At 44.7% G+C, this 21,215-nt stretch overlaps 1 protein-coding gene and 1 long non-coding RNA gene across 3 annotated transcripts; one reads left to right on the plus strand and one right to left on the minus strand.

Annotated features, from left to right (window-relative positions):
* The first annotated feature begins 5,468 nt into the window (after positions 1-5,468).
* LOC122456250 lies at positions 5,469-7,023 on the plus strand. Its single transcript, XR_006275027.1, has 2 exons — positions 5,469-5,656; positions 6,899-7,023. It is a non-coding gene; the product is annotated as an uncharacterized LOC122456250 (long non-coding RNA).
* An 8,169-nt stretch (positions 7,024-15,192) lies between these two features.
* IRX5 (iroquois homeobox 5) lies at positions 15,193-20,723 on the minus strand. Of its 2 annotated transcripts, XM_043494819.1 has the most exons (4): positions 20,113-20,636; positions 19,731-19,958; positions 17,933-18,338; positions 15,193-17,559 (listed from the first exon to the last, which is right to left on the minus strand). In XM_043494819.1, the coding sequence occupies exons 3-4, from the start codon at positions 18,309-18,311 to the stop codon at positions 16,775-16,777; spliced, it is 1,164 nt and encodes a 387-aa protein (XP_043350754.1). In that variant the 5' UTR covers positions 18,312-18,338; positions 19,731-19,958; positions 20,113-20,636; the 3' UTR covers positions 15,193-16,774. The 2 variants fall into 2 exon arrangements, with proteins under 2 accessions (XP_043350754.1, XP_038223667.1); XM_038367739.2 differs by having other exon boundaries at positions 19,731-20,723.
* Positions 20,724-21,215: the final 492 nt, after the last annotated feature.

Raw genomic sequence — 21,215 nt, forward strand, 5'->3', positions numbered from 1 at the left:
TCTGTGCTGCTCCCAGATGTGGCCAGCACATCCCTGTGGCCCCTGGGCGGGAGGTGTCTCCACACGCTGCCCCCGCCCCCAGCACTGACTCAGCCACTGGAACTGCAGCCAATGGGAGCTGTGGGGGCAGTGCCTGCAGACAGCGGTGCATGGAGACACCCAACCTCCCTGCCTAGGAGCTGCTCCCAGAGTGGTGTGCAGGTCGCTTTTGGGAGCCGCCCGAGGTAAGTGCCACACTCCTTACCCCCTCCCGCACCCCAACATCCTGTCTCAGCGCAGAGCCCACACCCTGCACCCCAACTCCCTCCCAGAGCCTGCACCCCCTTGTGCACCTCAACCCCCTGCCCCAGCCCAGAGCCTGCACCCAAACTCCCTCCCAGAGTTTTAAGTGGACGGGACTTGAACCCATTCTGGGAACCACCAAAACGTATACAAACCTGCCGCCCCTGTGCACAACTCGTAATGTATATTCTGGCAAGGGGCTAAAATTCTGTGATTGCTTCAGCTGTGGAGTGGTTGTCAGTGCTTTGGGGTTGGCATTATTCTCTGCTACCAGCTGATTTCAAAACCTACTAAAAGTAGTGGGTGCGCCTAAATGCATCCGATGAAGTGAGCTGTAGCTCACGAAAGCTTATGCTCTAATAAATTTGTTAGTCTCTAAGGTGCCACAAGTACTCCTTTTCTTTTTACCCTGAGAGCAGTTTACTATTCCTTTTGGAGTGGAGCATTCCAGACCCTGAACACAGAGACTATACTGGGATTGAAGCAGAGTGCACTCTGGCATTCTCCACCTAATTTATGGTCCTCTGGGGACTGCAGCCAGATGGCATAAATTAGAGCAATGGAGAGAATCTGAGAAAATGTTTGAGAATCTGGCCTTAGTGTTCTTTGTTTAATAATCTCTCTTGAGGGGCTTTATCAAAGACATTTTGAAATTGTCAACCACTCTACTGTTGTTCTTTATTCACTACCAAATTGGCATGCTCCTAGAGCCAAGATTTTCCTTCACAGAACCCTTGTTGGTTATTTTCATCATGTTCATCTAAAGGTTTACAGTTCTATTTTGAATGATACTGGTATGGCTCACTAATCAGTTATTCCCAGGGGGGTAGGAGATGGGGTGTATCTGAGAGTAAGTAAAATAGGTACAATGCTTGCTACCCTCCCATCCTTTGGTTTTGAGCCAATATTTTTGTAAGCAACTCAGCTACTTCATTGTTAAATTCTTTCAAGAACTCTTGGCTGATTTCAATGGGTCCTACTGAACCATCACTCCTGTGTTTGGCAACCTGTTGGAGTCCTGCATTCCCCATGATCTGCACACTCAAGGGAACTTGGACAGACACATTTATATTTCACATGTGTGTTTCATGACTTTGTATGTAGGCTAGCATATAAATGCTATCATTACTAAGATATGGAATTCATATAGATCAACTAAACTATTGGCAATCAATCGGTTTTTCACATTGTTATGTGATTGGAGAACTGTCATTTAGGATAGAAAGTGAATTACATCCGAGGGCAGAGTCTCACCCTGATTTGCAAGAAAATTACATACATTAAAAAAAAAACACGCAGAAGGAAAAAGACAGGTTCCCAGGTGTTTGGGTTTTGTGAGAGTTTTCACAGTGTCTTTCTGAATGTTTCCCAATTGGGAAATATGGCTTATTTTCCTGGCACAGACTTCATATTTTAAGTTTTTGACTTTTTAAAGGAAGACTTTTATTTTGGAAATATAGTGAATTGTCATGGTTTGATTTCTGCCCAGCTATAGCATGTGAGATGCCTCGTCTTTCCTTTACATCTCAACATGTAGGAATATGCAAGTTTGTTCCAAAACCCTCTTCTTAAAGTGTAAATCATTGCAAATGTTCTGTAGCTTCTCAGAGGGTGTTTCTTCTTTCTGGTCACACACTGGCTCCACTCCCTAAAGTCAGCTTTGTAAATCAAAGTCTTCACAGAGCTCATATCAAAATTGATCTACTTTCTTCTATTAACCATTCACTTAGTGGTATAGCTCCATAGACCCTTTATGTATAGTACTTTTCTTATTTTTCTGTCAGAACAGCTTTTACTTACATGATAATGTGATCTGCTAAAGCCTATCCTGTGTTGATGATACAAATCAAAAAGAGCTGTGGTGAAGAACCTGAGAAGCATTGACATTTCATACATAAATATATATAATTACAGCTCTTAGCAATGGCAAAATGCTCTGTTTTCCTAGCTTTGCCTTGGCATACTTTATCCCATTACCACTCAAACAGCATAAATTTCACATGGTCAAGAACTATCAAGCTTGGATCCTTGGCTTTGGCATGAAAGTGTAAATGGATGTAGTTCATTTGAGAAAGTTTTTGAAAGTAAAGAAAAATAAAGTTTTCAATGTAATTTTTCCACAGTTGGTTTCAAAGACAAAATTAATGGGCTCGCTGCTACAAAGGAGGAGTCAGGATTGGCAGAAATATTATTTAGTCCACTTTCAGGCAAAAGAAAAGTTCCCTCCCCCCTTTTCCCTGTGCACCATTACCCCTCACCTTTGAACTAAGAAAGACTTTACGTGGTGTCATAATTTAGCAAATTACTTCCTCAAAGGAAGGTCAAACATTTTACCATTGGATCAATAGGAAGCGACTTACAAATCATGTGTATTGATCATTGTAATCATTCAGAAGAATGTAGGGCAGACACTAAAATCGCATGCACTTAGTCTTAATTGCCCACATTAAAGCAATTACGCCCCAAAACTGTCATTGTCTAATGCGAGGCACACTATGCAGTTGGTAACTTTTAGCAATACATATTTAATCATGTAAGTCAGCCTTTTAGGTCTGTTGCACTAAAGACCTAGAATATTGCCGTAATTATGCAGATATAGCTACGTCTTTTTTCATCAAGATCTTGTTGCTTTTTGGGGGGGGGGGGAACAAGCCACTATAGTACTGCAGCTGGTATTCAATATGTCTATTTTACAGCTTCACTATGTGCTGGTGACACAGGTACTGAACGTGACCTGAAATCGCTAATGAACAGAGAGCATTTGTAAAAGCAGTCACAGGTCAAGGACTTGAAGATAAAATTTGTTGAGCTGGATGTTGATGAGAGGTTTGTGTCAGGGGGTGCTATTTGAACGTGTTTATAAACATTTATTTCCCAGGGGATAATTTTTAGCTAAAACTGTCGCAGACAACTAGACAAGCACCAATTTGGCTGCGTTAAAATAAATGTTTTCTGCTCTTTTAAACATCAGGTGCATGCCTGATTCATTATGTCACCGGCAGGCTCCAGACATTTTTGCTCTGTTTCCGCAGAGAGAGCGGTCGGGGATTTCTTGCTGTCCTCCTACAGCAACCAGTTCCGAACAGCGCTGTGGACACCAACGCACGTTTCTCACATAGGGAGCCCGGAAAGTTTTGCAAATATTTGCCGTTGAATTGAAAGCGCTGTTAAAGCGCAGACAAATCTTCCCCCAAACGCTCATCCCCTTCGCTGGGGGCGCCGATCCCAAAGCCCATTGACATCGACAGGAGTATTTGGTTGTTTTTTTCCCCTGACTTCAGTGGTGGGGGTTCAGGCAACAAATTCGCTACAATGGCTTTAGAAAAGAGCACGCGGAGATGCAGGCTAACGCCGTGCTCCCTGCCACTAGCTTGATCCTGGAGCTGTGAGACCCCTGGAAGAGGAGTGGCCTCTGCTGCCCTGCCCTGCTCACAGGCAAGGGGAAGAATGGGGGCAGTTCGTCGGGACTGGCATCTGCCAGGGGCCTTTTCCTCTCCGACCCACACATCACCGTCCCCGTTCTCGGGCTGGAGCCTGGCGGGGGTAAAGGAAAGACTAAAAGGGCCCGCCCCGAATGCTGCCGTGATCTCCCCACCCCTTTGTACTCTCGTTACCTACTTCTCTGAACTTGTTCAGAGGCTACAATGCCCCCACGTTATTTAAGTAAAATAATCCGTAATTCTGCAAAACAGGGCCCCACTTTTTCTTACTCTTGAGAACCTTAGCAATAGCGAACGGCAGACTGGAGGTGGAACTGTGTACTCCTACGTGGGAAAATATTTAACTTCAGCACGCAAAGGAAGCTTAATCTTTAAGAGCTCTAGCGGGAAACAGAAGTATTTTAACTGCTCTGTTGTGATCGCAGCAGCAAGTAGGGCATCCTGTTCATAAAACCTTCTTTGGGTATCCACGGGCCCTTATAAAAACAGAATCGCAGGTGATTGGCACTTACCTGGGTACTTGATGTGTTTCTCTCTCCTCTTAACAACTGGGAAGGAGGATATGATCACGTGCCCCAAAATAACCATTCAAGCACTAAAAAGAAAAGGAGTACTTGTGGCACCTTAGAGACTAACAAATTTATTAGAGCATAAGCTTTCGTGAGCTACAGCTCACTTCATCGGATGCATCCGATGAAGTGAGCTGTAGCTCACGAAAGCTTATGCTCTAATAAATTTGTTAGTCTCTAAGGTGCCACAAGTACTCCTTTTCTTTTTGCGAATACAGACTAACACGGCTGCTACTCTGAAACATTCAAGCACTAGCACCATTCAGGGAAAGACATTTCAGGGTAAGGAAGGGAATCGAATCATTGGTGAGGAATCCGACCGGAGCACTAACCCTAATCTTAAATGTTGTATGAAAACCGGGTGTGTTTCGCTGCAAAGGCTGTCTAGCTGGCGTGCTTAGGAACGCCAGGCCTTTCCTTGTGCTCCTTCGTTCAAGCAGCAATAAAGTTGCTTGGCTCGATCCTTTATGAAAGTTAAAATTGGTTTGTCTCCCCCCCCTCACACCTTATCTAGTTTCTACATTCTTCCCCCTTCAGTAGTCAAAGTGATTGAAAAGCCGAAAACTGAGCAGATCCATCCCTCCAGCAACTTTCCTCACATTTCTCATTTACCATTTTATCAAACAGGCCCTTTGTCTGCGCACTCCCCTGATGTTGCCTCTGTTACACGGAGCTATTCTTCAGGTCATGTAGGTTAAAAGGGGGCTAAAACGGAGATCATATTGGACTTGCTTTACACAGACATGTAGCATTAGACCCCACGCCCAATAGAGGAAAGATATACTACTCCTATTTGATGAGCAGCAGGCCAATAAATTCATTAATCATCATTTTATGCCTCATCAAACACTTCCCAAGTTCCTCCATGGGAGTTATACAAATTAGCCACTGAAAAGGCAGTAATTTTAGTTTAGCTAGGTAAGTGCTTTTTGATTGCCTTCCTGAACAATGCTTCCCTTGACAAGCTAATAAATCAGCTCTTTCTGAATCAGAAGTGCAGCAAGTGCGAACAATAACTCCACATAGTTTCTCCGCTGATTTCAGCTGGAAAGGCCTAAAAGGATGATCTGGGATCAAAGTCTCTTACTTTATTGCAGAGCAAAAGCTTTCTTTATGAAGAAGAGCTAACGGGGGGAGGGGGACGGGGACAAGGCGGGGGGCTTTTTTTAATCAATTAATGAGCATTAGAAAGGTCTTGAAACAAAAAGGAGGGCTGCCTCCCACTGCAATGACGTCAGATGACCTTGTGCGTGGCGGGGCCAGGGCTTAATCTCATCCCGTTGTTCTGGGGAAGCGGTAGCAATATCACAAATGTATCCCTGCTGGAGCGCTGTGAAATATATTCCGTGGGAGCCAGGTGGACAGGTGAGGGGTGGCTGCATAAATCTAGAGGTTGCTGTTGTCAGGAGTAACAGATTACCCGGGAAAATCGTAATCGAGACTGTATTTAATCTGCGACCAATTGATTCCTTGAGTGTTTCAGGTATTTGTAGTGTAGGTTTAGATTTGTTGGGGGGCTTTCTAGTGGAAAGCCTTGAGGGTGTGCAGTCTTATCTTTTTTTCAAATTGCTGCCTTTGACGGTATTTTTTTTTTTAAACTTGGCCGTAAATCATTTCACTAATCAGCTGTCACCAGCCAGCATGCAGACATTGGCATTCAGCCGGAGAATTTGTTTTGGAAGGCCGTTAGCAACCCAAACTATGTTTGTATCAATAACCGTCTGTTAATGGCTCATGCATAAGGATGTAGAACACGGAGAAGAAACAAGGAAAGACAGCTTTAAAGGGGGTTAATGGGGGGGGGTATAAATTGCCTGTTGAAGTAAATCCCTTCCCCACGTAAGCTAAGGTAGACTAATTGCCTGGAGCAATTACTCTATTAGAAAAACCGCAGGGTTTAGTGATTCCATATCAATAGAACGCTCAACTACAGCTGAAGGGAAGCGAGTTAACACGTGCAAGGTGCTAGGTTCCAATAGTTTAACAAAGGGTGTTGCTGATTCCCCTTCTCCAAACACCACTTGTCCTAATAAGCGGCAAATAATTCCTTTGCTTAAAAGCGGTAAAGGGTAGGCGTCCTCTCAACGAGTCTAGACCCAAGGTATTTTAAGTACAGTGTGTCTCTTCTCTTCTTCATTAACTTTCCTTCCACACATCACTGCATGCCTCTGAAAATAACTTGGCAAACTGGGAGCCCGTTTATCTCTTTTATCTGGGGACCTGATCCAATTAAATAAGTGCACATTTAAAGTTGTATCCATCAAGCATGAGTGTGGGGAGTTCTGTGGCTTGCTTTACGCAGATAAGTCAATTTCAGTGGGAAAGAGGTGGCTGGACAAAATATACCGGTTTAGGTTAGATGAGGCAAAAAGAAAAGGAGTACTTGTGGCACCTTAGAGACTAACAAATTTATTTGAGCATAAGCTTTCGTGAGCTACAGCTCACTTCATCGGATGCATTCGGTGAAACCTGTTAGATGAGGGTGACTTTTAGGATCCCCTGAAGTGAAGGTGGGAGGCAAGAGATTTGAAAGTAATACTGTGGAACAGGTGAAAGTCAGCAAACGGTGTCTGCACGTTAACCAAAACACCATTTTAATGTCTACAGAAACCAACATAAACGAAGGAAAGAGGGACAATTATTCCACAATAGCCTGCATCAACCAAGCAGACCTGTTCTCAGAACACTCCTTGCAAGTTCCAACATGCTCTAATTATAACAGATGAGTAACAGTGTGGTGAGGACATTTATTTTCTGGTATTTGGGGGCGAACTGATTTCTGAAGCTTTTACAAGTAGTCTGTCAAACCACTAGAGTTCCCTGGCATGAGGTTTACTGTCAATCAAAAAACACTGAAGGGTTTCCAAACAGAAGGCATTTATTTTATTTTAAATCAACGGAGTCAACGTACAGAACATTAAGTCTGGATCTTTACTTGTCTTGCTCGCTTACACATGGCTCTGCCACTGGAAATACAGCAAACCTGCTCTTTCTTTAAAAAAAAAAAGGGGGGGGGTGAATATGGAAAAAGAGTTAGCCAACAGAAAACGAAGGAACAGCTTCCTTAAATTAGTACCACCAAAAGGAGCAGAATTTGTGCTTCGCTTCTCAGCCTGTTTGTAGAACTGTTGTACATGTTGATCGGAAGCAAATGAAAGCTCAGTTAAATAATCATTTGGCTGCCTCTTACGTGTTTCTGTAAACTAACCGTAAAAATAATACAGATTGCTTTCATCTGAGGCAATTAAGACAATTAAACAAATCTACCACCCTCAAAGAAACTATCCACAGTCAAGTGCTGCTGTTTCCTGGAGTATTTTCTGGGGGTAGCGATATACCTGTAGGCCAAACGAATACCCCCCCCCCACACACACAAGTTACAAAAATCAGCTAATTGTCTCCAGAATGTTTTAAAACGTATATAAAATCAAAATGAGAGAAGTCGTCTGATAGATTGGGGTCGCTAAAAAATTAGTTCAAAACGCTGGTTGCTGGTAGTTATGGTTTGGAAACTCTTTCCAAGTCTCCGAGTCCAATTTCCTTTTCAAAACAAACAAACAATAGGTTGGTTAGTGATTTAGCCCGTTTTGAGAACCCTGCGAAAGCCCCAGTGGAATCTCAGCGGTTCGAAATGAACAATGTTTTAGAAACTATGGTCCCCATCCTGCTCCCCTGGGAGTCCCAGAGAGCGCTGGCATGGACGTCCATGACTGCAGGATTGGGTCGATCCTGCGTCCCTTTAGCATTCAACACTGGTCCCTGCGATCATGGGGAATGCCGGCTCCGAAAGGATCAGAGCCTGTTACTGGTCCCTTATACACTATAACACAGGGAGGAGCAATAACAGGTTTGAAAGAAATGTTGCGCCTGTTTTACCCTCAAATGCATAGAGCAGTGTCCCGTGAAATAACGTCGGTAACTATTGAATAACGCACCTTAAATAAGGTAAAACTAGTGAATAACGTAATCCCAACTTATTGAAACCAAAGACGTTTCGAGCGAGAGGGAAAAAATCCCCAGGCGTGGGTTAGGACTGAATGACTCGAGGCAAATAGATTCTGTCTATAAAGCTGAATCGAATTTCTCTCTCTGATTGAACAGAATTAGTTGGGTCGCGTGGGATGGGGTCACCGTTTGCTTCTGTGGCGCCTCGCTGGTGCGGTAACTTTTTTCTTATCGAATCAGGCTGCTGGGTGGCAGCGTGGCGTGGGTATTAATTGTTGGCAGCGCGCTTAACGTGCATGTCTAGACGTGGGGTTCGTTCTGTTCTGCTACAGTGAAATAAATCTGTGCAGTGGTAAATCTTAGCTCTGCCATGTACTGTACGAGACCGATTCTGCAGTCCTGCCCCGGGTAAGCCTCTGCAGGATCGGGCCCCACGTGTCTGCAGAACGGCTCCCTTTCAACAAGAGGGGAGCTGGCTCTCAAAAATCAGAAGAGTTAGCAGGGGAAGGAGACATCCGGCAGAGTGTATATTAGTCTGTAAAATGCAGTGCTTATTAATAGGAGCTGTCTGGTTTAATGCAGGGATTTTGTTATTGGGCAGGAGCTTTCTGATGAACCCTCAAACAGCTGCAAGAATCACGTGCAGCCTTTACCCACAAGTAGAACTCCGAGATTTAGGGACAGCCGGGGATGTGTTGTTTGTTTTTGTTACTTTTGTTTGTTTTTATAGCTAAGCTACTCTCACAATCTATTTAAAGTAGCAGTCGGCTGTGTAATTGCCCTCTCTCACTTCACCCAGACATATTTATTCATAAATATTTGCAAAGCAGGGTTTGGGTTTTTTTAAACGAGGGGAGAGAGCATTTTAAGTGCTGGATCATTAATAGTCAAGAACTTGCTTGGACAAATTATTTTTAAAAATCCTGGCTAGGTACAGGGTAGAGGAATGCAGGGGGACAATAAACCATCTGTCAGTTACAGGTTCATTTCGTGGCTAGAAGTATCATTGAGGGGGAATGATTTATAGTGAATGTGATTTAGAAGATCTCGGCATAGACTTTGTCTTTGTCGGAGCCAAGTAAAAAGAAACAGCTGGCCTGAATTTTTAGCACCCATAATTAATTAAAAGCTTCATTCCTGGGATTTGATGATTCAATAAAGCAAGACCCTTATTCCCCTATGTGATTTCAGTGAATATCTACTCCACTCCAATTCTTTTGGGTCCCAAGATAGGGCAGATTAACGCTCTTTTTCTGTGGGAGAGAGGACGAAAAATGCCTCAAGATTGCATCTGAGGCACACACAAAAGGTAAATTCAAAACTGCCACTTGTTCTCTGCAAAGACTCCTTATTCTCCGCTATTGATGTATTTGTGCCAGGTTTTAAAGAAACCGGGGGGGGGGATGAAGAATTAACATATTGCTCATTTGGAAAAACAGCCGGTTCTGTTTTTGGTAACACTTGTTCCACTGCCAGCCACAGATGTCCTTACTAATAATCTAAGCAAGTCATATAAAAAGGGGAAAGGGAGGGGGGAGAGATCCCTTTACACTTTCTGTGCTGAATTCGATTCTGCGCTAGAGACCAGGCTGACTCGAGCATGTTTCTCTGGTGGTTTGTTAATGCAAAGCCGGACGTAAGAAACCTGACTTCTACATCTGCGTAATAACAATAATTAACAGCACAGCGCTCTGTTTGTCAACAGAACCGAGCTGCATGATTAAATAGCCAAGCTGTCCGCAATCAGCTGATTGAGTTGTGCTGTTGGGTGTCTGGCTGGCATTTACAGTGTCTCTTTTGAGCTATTCTACCTTTTTGACCTATGTAGGCTGCAAAAAAGAAGTTTATCTTCTATCAAGCCAATTCTTATGGGGTTTGTGGTTGTTGGGGGTGTGGTTTTTGTTTGTTGTTTTTAAACACTTATACTGGCCACATTTTGGGAGAGGCGGGGAATCGGTTTTAAACAAGGGTTCCTTTGCTTCCGAAATGAAGGCTACATTTATTTTCAATCGCCTTTTAAACCTGCTGACCAAGTGCATTTCCTTGCTCTAGAAAAGCTTGGAAGTCGTTCTTGGGCATGACTAGAAAATATTCTGTTTAGATCATCTTACTAGAGGAAAAGAGGGGGTAAAAAGCAACTCTGTAAGCCGCTTATATAAAAATATGCCTTCCATAGAAAGCTATGCTCGGTTACTCTGAGAGCGATTACTGTAGTATTTGGTATGCTAGATGGCAGGGACGTTCTATATGGTTAATAGAGACAATTGAAAAAGCAGCTATTCCAGGGAAAGCAGTTGGGTGTCTGCGGATCAGAATTAAGGCTTGTTTTCTATTTCAAACGTGGGAGGACCCAGCAGGATAATCGGAGTCGCTGACTGATTCTCACTGAAAAGCTGAACTTTATTTTGGGGAGGGAAAAGGAACATTTCAACCCCAACTGAAATGTTCAACCCAAGGGTGAGGTAGCCTTGGATCTTTTCCATCCAGGTCCTCTCGGCAAGAATAGATGCCCCCTCCATCCCTGGGTTTTTTTTCTTGTTAATTTTCGTAAGGGCCTTAACAAGTGAGTATTTGCTGTTGAAAAAATATGGCTGCTGGGGTCTCATTATTGCTTAGTTTTACCTTTATCCTTATTTGCCAGGCCTTTCATCAAAAATACATCTCCGTGCCCAATCCCTTCCTGATTATGGTTCAGATACCGTGTTCAATGAAAGCGAACTCCAGGGTGTTCGCTGGAGGATGAGATCCCACACTAGGGGGGTACTTTGCTTTCAACAGGTGGGGGGAGGCTGCCTAAGCCCGAACAGGTGAGTGGCTCCTCTGCTTTGGACGCTGTCTTCATTTCCAAATATGCTTTAGGATTGTGAGGGGCAGACACCCCCCCCTCGAATTATAGAGGACAGCTGCCAGCTGGGAAAGCCCCTCTCGTTGGAGCCAAGGGCTGTCTAACAAACACCCACCAGGGAACGGGTAAGGTGAGTTTAAAAATCAAAGCAAATTTTCTGTTCCCCTTGAACGAGGCAACTGCAGGACTTCAGCATCCAGGGCAGTTCTAGGGCCCGCGCTGCATTTCTAGGGGAGTTTCTCCCCCTGCTCTTCCCCCTCCCCTTAAAAGCATTGTAATGACGCCTATTTCCACGTTAGAAATGACCCGCAGTGACGCTACTTTACCAACTGCTTTTAACACCTCTAACCTCCATGCCCATCACTGAACTCGTTTTTATTGTTTGAGATCTTGGCCAATTCTGTTCCTAACGTCCTGCAGCTGAGGACGGGAGACGTCAGTACACTCGTAGGGAGGCGCAAGTAGTACCCCAGTCTCTGGGACGGCTTCACACACGCACTCCCTGAGTGGGTGCCTATCTGGGTGCGATTTCCCTGCCCTCACACGCGACCTGTGTGTCTGTCCCGGGGCAGCGGGGCCCCTGTCAGATATCCCCCCACCCCCCTATGGGGAAGTCGCACGAGCCAGTGGACTGGATCCTGCTCCTGTTGGAGCCGGTGGGAGTGTTGCCACTGATCGCGGTGAGAGCAGGATCGGACTCCGAGCGGCTCTGCCTCCTTCCGCGGACAGCGGAGCCCTTCCTCTCCAGGCCGCGCACCCCAGCCCTGCAGCGGCCACTGACTTGCGGGGCGAGCCCCGCAGCTACCTTCGGCTCCAGCGTGGCTCCGAATTCCCATCAGGGCGCAACATGGGGCCAGGAGAACACGGGTGGGGGCCCAGCCCAACTTCCGGCAAATTGGGCGAATTTAAATCGCTCCTACTGGAGATCTTGCCGAGCTTAATCTTCTTGCCCCTGTCCTTGCGGTAAAGGTGCGCCACAGAGGAAGAAGCCGACGCCACTGAGGGGTGGGGATGGGGAAATCTGGTTTGAATGGGAATTAAATTGAAATCCAAAGAGCGAGTCTTTTTAAATTTACCGGAGAGTTTGCAGCACCTCTGACTTGCTGTTTGATAGGCTTTTACCTGGCCAGCAGCGTGTTACTGAAGAGTTCTGTGTGTTATAGGCTTGTTTCACATAGAACAGCTCTATAAAATACACCGTCCATTCGCCTAATCTGCCTGGGTCCTATAGCCGAGCATAAAACCGCCTCCCTTCTCCTAGCCAAACGGCGTTTCCCTCACCCTTAGCTGGACCCATGGCTGTGGGAGAACCTGGGAACGCGCAAGCACAGAGGCAAAGGGAAGCATCTGAGAGCCTGATTCCTGGGCAGTCTTAGTTGGGGTGGAATGATGAGTTCGGTTTTTTTTCCTGCACCATGTCAGCACTAGAAACTGACTGCGCGGACTGGTCTCGAATTTTAAAATGTCAGGCTATCGGTATTAGGTTTCATTATTATTATTATTTAAAACCCTATTACTATTTTAAATTTGTTTGAATCCTTGTTGCCAAAAAGACTTGAAGGATTTGGGGTGGCCCTAGATGCACGTGTTAGAGTCACCTGAATTTATAAAGGTAGCACAATTAAAGATTACAAATGATACAGCATCGTAATGTGATTTAGCTTTGAAGAAAATGCTCTCTGCCAGCGGCTGCTTTGTTTTCCACTGAATGCATCCGATGAAGTGGGCTGTAGCTCACGAAAGCTTATGCTCAAATAAATTTTAGTCTCTAAGGTGCCACAAGTACTCCTTTACTTTATGCGAATACAGACTAACACGGCTGCTACTGAGAAACCTTTGATAATACAAGTCGCCACCAAACATTCTCGTGCCATCGTATGTCCATTTCACTGGGCCAGTCACCCCACTTTGCAGACGAGGCTGAAGAGTTGCATTATTGTGTCTATATTACACTGCTTCTGTGACAACATTGACATTTCAGAGCAAAATCAGAGTGATGCAGGCTGGAGAAAATGCCAAGCTTTCCTATCAAAGAAATCATCCAGTTTGAGAAATCTGTCAGGGAACCCCTTCAAAATATTGAGTGAACTGCTTCGTATTGACTGTATTTAAACACACACATGTATTTTAAAATAAAATCACCCTGAAACCAGTCTTGGGAGAACCCTTGTTGTCATTCCAAGTTTTCCATCTACTCCGCGTTTAAACCAATTACTTAAATACTCTGCAGCAAGAAAATAAAACCTAGTTTTAAATATCTGCAGCGAATAGTTAAACCTAATTTGTGTTCATTATAACAAAAATACAGTCAAACTCGTATGAATATAGTATGTATGTATGTATACATACAAGTGTGTGTGGCTGTATATACCAGCTTTATGTAAACAATCATGTTATGTTATACCCGTAATATTTATAAACCGGGTAAGATTTTTGAAAAGTCATTGGTGGGATTTTTTTTTTTAGATATTAACCAGCGAACACTGCGCCAACGCTCTTTGAAAAAGCTGACCCAAAAATAAGGTATTTCAATTTAGAGACCTCATAAAAATATCATCTGAGTTGCAAAATTGGGAGGTCATTTCAACTTGTCAAAATATATTAATGCTGCTTTATAAAAAAAAAAAAAAAAGAGAAAAAATGCTCCTTTACTGCTCTTTAATTAGAAAAATAACGATGCTGAAATTTTAAGACCAGAACAGTTACATCTAAGATTTCATATAGGAGAGGGATAAGAGGGAAGCGCAGAATTGTTTTATTAAATTGACGATCTACAATCTTAGTTAAGACTTAACTAGGTAAATATAGGCGACAAGCTGAATAGCTGCAACCTAGAGGAATTGGATTCGTTCCCTTAGGAATTTATACATCAAACGAAAACCCTATCGAGATTGCTAATAGACCTATTCAAAATACGCCTTATTATAAGGAACTTGGTTTTTTAACAAACGAGGTTCCTAAACTTATTCCCAAAGTTGTTTTTCAGAGGTAGAAAGAGCATCTGGGGGAAAGGTGTGTGTATATATAATGACATTTTAAAAAAAAAAATCCATCGCTAAATGACTAAGTACAAAAGATTAATTTTAGGAATGCTTGTTTAACTGTATAACCTGTTTTTAAAGCACCCTTGTGTGGGATTATCAGCTTTCCTATTCCAATGAGAATTTTGGACTTTTTAACGTAGGGTTCCACAAAATATTATCTCCATCTTTAATAAAAGTGCTCTGAGAGATTAGGTTTTATAAAATACTAATATGATGCCAGGAACTGATGTCACTGTTTTGCAGTTCATTTACCAGAACTAGCCAAAAATTTTCACCTAATTTAAACAAGGCGGGTGAGAAATAAATTTTATTTATTCTCAACCCCCTCCCCAACCCCCCAAAAGCAGCTCAGTATAATTTTTCCCCAGTGTAAATAAATGATCCGATTGTAGAATTAAATTTTTTTAAAAAATCATTTATAATTTATAAAGTGACAAAATAACATACTATTATCCCATGAATATTTGATTATTTACACTTTCAGCTTGAAACAATTTTGACTTTAAACCAGATTATCGACAAAGATGGTATAGCAAGTGAACATTTACTGTATTTTAAAAACATAATATACAAACTACTATTTAATATCCCGTAAAATGTAAATATGCATGAATAAACCTGTTACAGCTAATAAATAGCTCTGACAAAGTTGAAGCGATTACAAAACAATTATCTGGCTTATAAAAAAAAATAATTTAAAAAAAATCAAATGGGTGTTTCAGTACTCTTCTGTTTAAATAGTACCAGATATATCCCAGTCCAATTAATGTCACTGATATGTTCCTATACAACGGACACCCAGAAAATCCGATGTGAAGAGAGCAAATTTGTTCCTATAGCTTTGTGATGTAACAGTTTTTGAACATTAGAAAATTTGCTCCGGAATGAAACACACCGCTTAGTTAATTGCAAAGGCAGGGAAAGTCAAGATTTGAGAACCTGAAATACCCGTGGGAGGTAGTTTGAAGTGCAGGCTTCAATTAATGTAGAATATCTAATTTGACTATAGATTTCCTTTTTTTAAAAACTTTGGTTTTAAAGTGATAGACAAGATTTTTTTTTAAAAAAAAAAATGGTTAAAATTGCTGCTGCTTTTTTTTAAATTTACAAAAGAGAGATGATAAAATTCCTAAACTGGTAACAGAGCATTAAACTTTCCTGGCCCAATTTGTATCTAGTAAAGCTGAAATCTTTCTTCCTTTGTTTTCGAGTCGTATAGTATAGTGGAATTGTGTATTTGAAGGCTCCTTGATTACGTTTTGATCCTCTCCCCCCCTTTTTAGCACCAGTTTCAAAATGGGTAGGTTTGAAATTCAGGACAAGTGTGACACCTACCTGTGAATGTGGGGAAACATTCCAATCCGACCCTCAACCTCCGTTTATATATGGTAATCTCCGGACAGACAGATTTACAAATCCTATCAATGCTTGCAATATGCAGCGGCGATGAAGCACCAATTTAATCAAATTAACCAAATATATCAATGCAAAATTCGTGGGGCAGGGAATGAATTGAGGGAGGGGGGAATCTTTCCCCTAGTGTATATTTTAATGTGTATTCCCCGGCTCTCTTCTTAATAACTCTGCAGCACCTTTGAAATAGTAATAAGGGCTAAATCTGGCATAAAATCGAACTCATTAGCAAAGTTCACCAGCTGATTACTTTGCATAAAACACGACACTGATTGGAAATAATTAGGTTAAAAGATGGTACTGTACTTCGATTTGGTGTTTCGTGTGTGTGTATATATATCTCCTTATTTAATCTCTCACTCATAAATACATCTCATCTTCATTTTATCTCCTATACTATCCTTTCATTCTTTGACTATTTCTTCCCTCAAATTAGCCTAAATTACCACAACAAGTAGGTGCTCTTGTTAAAGATTCCCACGTTTAGAAATAATCTCTTACTTTGAAAATCAGTTTCAGGTATTTAATGTTCTAAATTAAACCCCACTTTTAAACGAAGTAGCATTTTAAAAGTTATTTTTGTCACCAGTTATGTATTTTCTCGTGCAAAAACAAGTGGGTTTGATTTTGTTAAAATCTTCTTTTAATTAAAATATATGCATTTAACAATGGCGACTGCAGGTTTGGTTTTTTTAAAATCTAATAGGTTATACTTATTTCCTTTATTAATTTATTATACTTTAGCTCATACCCAAGGGGAACAAATCAATAGGCGGCAAAAGAGTTAAAATAAACTTGTGTGTGTGTATATATAATATATATATATATTTTAAAACTATGAAACAATTCGGGAAAAGACACAAATGTATATATTTATATTACGGAAAAACCACATTAACGCCTGTACAGGTGTCTTGATTTCATAAGTTACTTTAAAGATACTGTATTATCAATTTTAAATACAAAAAGCTACATTAAATATACAGAATAAGATTTAATACAAATCTCTCCTTTTGTGTGTAATTTTTGTTTTGTTTTCAGTTGATTAAGACATTTCTGAGTTCTTTTATACTCAGCCATTTCCTATGAACTATAAACTTTTGACTAGGAGTGTGTCTTTGATTTTTGTTTTGTTTTTTTGTTTTTCTCGTGGTAGTGGAAAAATAACGGCCAAAGTATTAAATAAATTAAAAAAAACCAAAGTCCCAGGGGGAGTTATCGGAGAAGAAGCCAATATTAAATGTTGGACATACCTTTCTTCAGTTCGTAAGGTGAGTCTTTGCAAAGATCTACTTGGGATTGGCTTCTGATCATTTTAGTTTCTTTTGCCAAGCTTTCTGCTCTGTTTAAAATAGTCTGGTTTAATCCATTGAAATGGCTGCTGGGGGCTCCGGCTGCCGGGTTGGTGCCAGCGTGGCTGTGAAGGTGCCCAAAAGTGCTATAGTTCGTGTAGCCCGGGTAAAACGGAGACGCGTAGTAAAGAGACCGGGAGAGGACGGCGCTGTTAGGAAAAGGGCACTGGGCGGACGGGGACCGCGACGGAGAATGCGAGGTGCTGCTCCCGGCCAAGGGAGGGCCCTGGGTCGGCCCCGCTCCCGTAGACACCTCGCTGCTGCTCTCTTTCGATTTGTCCGCGGAGGTGGCGATCTCGGCCAGGGACCAGAGTTTGGGTTTGGCGAGGGCAGCCTGCTGCGGCGAGTGGATCACCGAGGTGCTGTTGCTGGAGGGGGTGATGGGGTGCAGCTCTCCCGGGTGGGGGGCGGCGGCGGCCGAAGGGGGCCGGTACTGGTGCTGGATCTCCTCGCCGCCAGCCGCCTGCTGCAGGATCCGGCCGGCCGGGCACTGCACCAAGGCCGCAGGGCCGGCCGCTTTGGGGGGGCCCGGCCTCCCCTCCAGCCTCTCCGCCGGGGGCTCTTTACAATCCGAGTCACTCAGGCTCCCCTCGGCCTCCTGGCCCGCCGGGGAGTGGGACTCCTGCAGCCGCTCGCAGCCCGGGGCTGCCTTCTGCTCGTCTCCTCCTCCTGCGTGCAAAGGGGGGAAAGAGGAGGGCCACAGAAAGTTTGCGAGGGCTCCGGATCCTGAGCCCAAGTTCTCCCCACATCCACCCGGAGCAGAAAGGGGCATCCCCGGGCTGCCATATCCCTCTGCGCGCACACAATTCCCCGCAGCTGGCAGGTGACATTCCGCCCTGGCCTCCGAGCTGCGGCTCAGGGGCGCTGGCGGGGGGGGGAAGAGGCCCCAAGGCCATGCCCAGCAGAAACACCCGCTGCCCCGCAGCGATCTCCCCTTACTCCACCGAGGCAGCTGGCTGCGGAGGCCGCCAGGCTAGAACAATCCCCCCGGGCGCCAGCAGCCCCGCTGGGGTGTGCTCTCCCTCTTCCCAATCCCTCCTACCTGTCTCGGGAGCCTCCGGGTCGCCTTTTTCCTCCAGCTTCTGGGGCTCATCCTCGTCGTTTTTCTCGAGGTCGATATTCTCCTCTTCTTCCTCGTCCTCGCTCCGGTTCCTGGGGGTCCAGGTCATTTTATTCTCCTTTTTGAGCCTCCTCCGGGCGTTGGCGAACCAGGTGGAGACCTGGGTGAGGGTCATTTTGGTGATGATGGCCAGCATGATCTTCTCGCCCTTGGTGGGGTAGGGGTTCTTGCGGTGCTCGTTCAGCCAGGCCTTCAGGGTGGCAGTGGCATCCCGGGTGGCATTTTTTCGGTAGGCTGGATCTCCATAGGGGTAGGAGCCCAGGGGCGCCGCGTAGGGATGGTACCCCAGGGAACCTGCCATACCTGGTGTGTGGTCGTAGGGTGAGCCCTGGAGAGGGGGTTGGGGGGAAGCGGGCATAGAGCAGACAGTGAGGTCGGGAGCAGCGCAACTGTCACTACACAACCAACAGTGACACAAAGGGCAACAAAATGGGGGAAGAGCCCAAACAATTACTCGCTTCCCAAATTAAAGTTTGGAGAACGGGAAAATCCCAGAGGCTGTTCCTAGATTGGAGCAGTCAAGTCTGGGCTTTCCCCCCAATTGAGCTGTTTCAAACAGAAAGAGAAAAGGGCCTAGAACTTGTGTGTGTGTGTGTGTGTGTGTGTGTCTTTATGCACCAGACACACAAAGGCTCCGGAGCACATCTGTTCTATCAAATCTACGCACGTTAGCCCAAAGGGCAGAACTGCGAAGGGCAGCGACTGTTCTTCATTCACCCCCCCCCCCCCAGCAATAGCCAAGTTTCTGACTTGTGAAGAAACGCGAACCTGACAATCCATTTCTGCCCTGACATATTATTGTGCTAAGCAGCAACCAATTGCTTTTCCCACTGTCTAATTGAACATAACCTTTCCCACAACCACCGCACCAGCACGGTTCCCTCCCCCGCAATGGAGGCACTCGCTTGAGAAGAGAAAGCAGGGAAACTCCGCTAAACTCGGCCGAAACCCACGCTGGGTGAGCGGAGATGGGCAACTGTTATGTTTCTAAAGGGCCGCAGGGGTTTTCGCTGCAGCCAGACTTGCTTTTGGTGAGGGGAAAAAACAAAACCCAGACCAGACTAACTTGTTTTTCTTTAAACAAACAAACAAAAAACCCCAGATGGGGCCTCCAAATAAACACACATTTTTTTCTACGCTGAAAATATATTGCGGGGGGAGGGGAGGGAGCACATGGACACGCCGTATCGTTTTTTGGTTGTTGTTATTAATGCTTCCAAATCGGATTGCAGAGATGGGATTACGGCTTTGCAGTGTTTGGGAAGCCTAATGAAGGTTGTGCCGAAGAAACTTACACGGGGTGATCAGCCTGCTTCCGAGGCGGGCGTTGGATTTATTTTATTTTTTACAATTAAAAATAAAATAACACCAAATGAGGGGCGGTATCCCACCGATTATTTAGAAACCAAACCAAATTCCATTAGTCGAAGGTTTTCTTTGCATTGGCTGTTTGGTGCGTGCTCCCCCCCCCTTAACTGAAAACACAGTATTTGCCTTCATGATCCCTATCGTACTTCTTTGCTAGAACCCCACCCTCACCCGAGACACCTTCGATCGGGCAACAGTGTGAACAAATACCGAGGTGGGGGGGAAGAGAGAGAAAGTTGCCAGGGGATGCTAGAAACGTGCTCTCTGCAGGGCTCCCCGGTGGACCCCAACCCACCCCGGCGCGCTCGAGGTCTGGCTAGCCGGGCTTGCCGCCGATCATTGTTGCTCTTACCACGTACGAAGTGAAGGCGGCGGCGGCTGCCGGGTCTGTGCCGTACTGGAGGTGGGAGTTGTAACCCGGAGAAGGGGCGGTGAAGGCGGTAGATCCGGCATAAGGCGAGAAAGCGGAGCCCGAGGAAGATCTCCCAAGTTCATCGGTCCTGGGTCCCGCGATCACGCTGGTACTGTAAGCCGGGCAGGAGTAGAGAGCCAAGGAAGCGGATGGCTGGTACAAGTAACCCTGAGGATACGACATGGCCAAGCACATACATATACACGGGCAGCAGAATAGCCAGGAGCTGCCGCTCGCTTTGATTTTTCTAGGTGACTTTCTCCCCTCCCCCCCCCGCGCCCCCAAGCCCTATGGCCAGGTGGGGCAGCTGGCGGATTAGCACCTTGCTTCTGATTCCCGGCTGCTGCTGCTCCTGCTTCTCGCTCAGCTCGCTCGCCTGGCGGGGCTGCGCTTTTTGTTTGTTTGTTTGTTTTGTTTCCCTCTCTCCCTTGGTGGTGGTGGTGGTTGCTGCCTTTGGACTGAGAGGCTTTTTTTTTTTTTTTTTTTTCCCCGAGATCTGCGTTTGGCTTTTGCGAAAGGTCCTGCCAAGATGCTAAGTTGGAAATTGAGGATTCTGACGCCTTCTGCGCGGCGCGGGGGGAAGCTCCTCCTTCCCGGGGTGTTGTCAGTGGAAGAAATGGCAGGATCCTGCGGGGCTTGCCACAACCAAACCCAACCAGCAGGAGAGCCTCTCTCTCTCCCTCTCCCTCTCTCTTCCCCAGCTCTTAGGCTCAAGTGCGCCGGCCCCTGGATGGCAATCACATCCAAGCCATTGAAGATCAGCTCCAACTTTCTTCATTTGCTAAATACCGTGTGGAGCCATCACATTTTCCTCTTGATTTATGGCCGGGCTGCACTGGAATGCAAGCCAATCAGTTTATGAAAAAATATATATTTAATAAGATTTATTATCCATTCTTCCCCCCCCCCCCGCCACGCTCTGCCCCCATTCCCTTCCTCCCCCCGCCCAGTATATAATTTGATCCGATCCCTTAAAAGGGCGAGGGAAGGGGGGGGGAGGGAGGCGGCTGAAATATACTTTCCATTTAAAAAAAGAAAAATCTATTTTCAACAGGAAAATTATGTTTAGCGGCTAGGATGGGGAGTTTTTTTCTTTTTAAATATGGCAACACATCATTTCTAGATTCTCCCGCTTCTGGCTGGTGTGTGTGTATACACACAATATGTAATATCATCTGATTTATATTTGTCTTTCCGCACTGTTTAAAAACGCTGTCATTTCACCTCTGCCCGAGAACCCCAGAGAAGGTACCTGTTGCAATTTTAAGGGAAATGTGAAATGCTGTCCAGATTTGCAGCCCGAAATTTTTCCCTCGTCTCCCTCCCTTCCATAGATAAGAAGGGATCAGGGGATATTTCCAAATAAGATGTTTCTGTGTGTGTGGGGGGGGGGGAAGGGGGGTTGCGGGTTTTTTTATTTATTTT

Source organism: Dermochelys coriacea, chromosome 12, assembly GCF_009764565.3.
Source record: "Dermochelys coriacea isolate rDerCor1 chromosome 12, rDerCor1.pri.v4, whole genome shotgun sequence".
NCBI lineage: Eukaryota > Metazoa > Chordata > Testudines > Dermochelyidae > Dermochelys > Dermochelys coriacea.

Bases quoted from the DNA above. Each gene is read 5' to 3' on its own strand.
- IRX5 (XM_038367739.2), bottom strand. From the start codon at position 19,985: ATGTGCTTGGCCATGTCGTATCCTCAGGGTTACTTGTACCAGCCATCC. The intron at 18,339-19,730 runs GTAAGAGCAACA...CCCCCTCTCCAG, and splicing joins CCGCCTTCACTTCGTACGTG to GGCTCACCCTACGACCACAC. The intron at 17,560-17,932 runs GTAGGAGGGATT...CTTTGCACGCAG, and splicing joins CCCGGAGGCTCCCGAGACAG to GAGGAGGAGACGAGCAGAAG.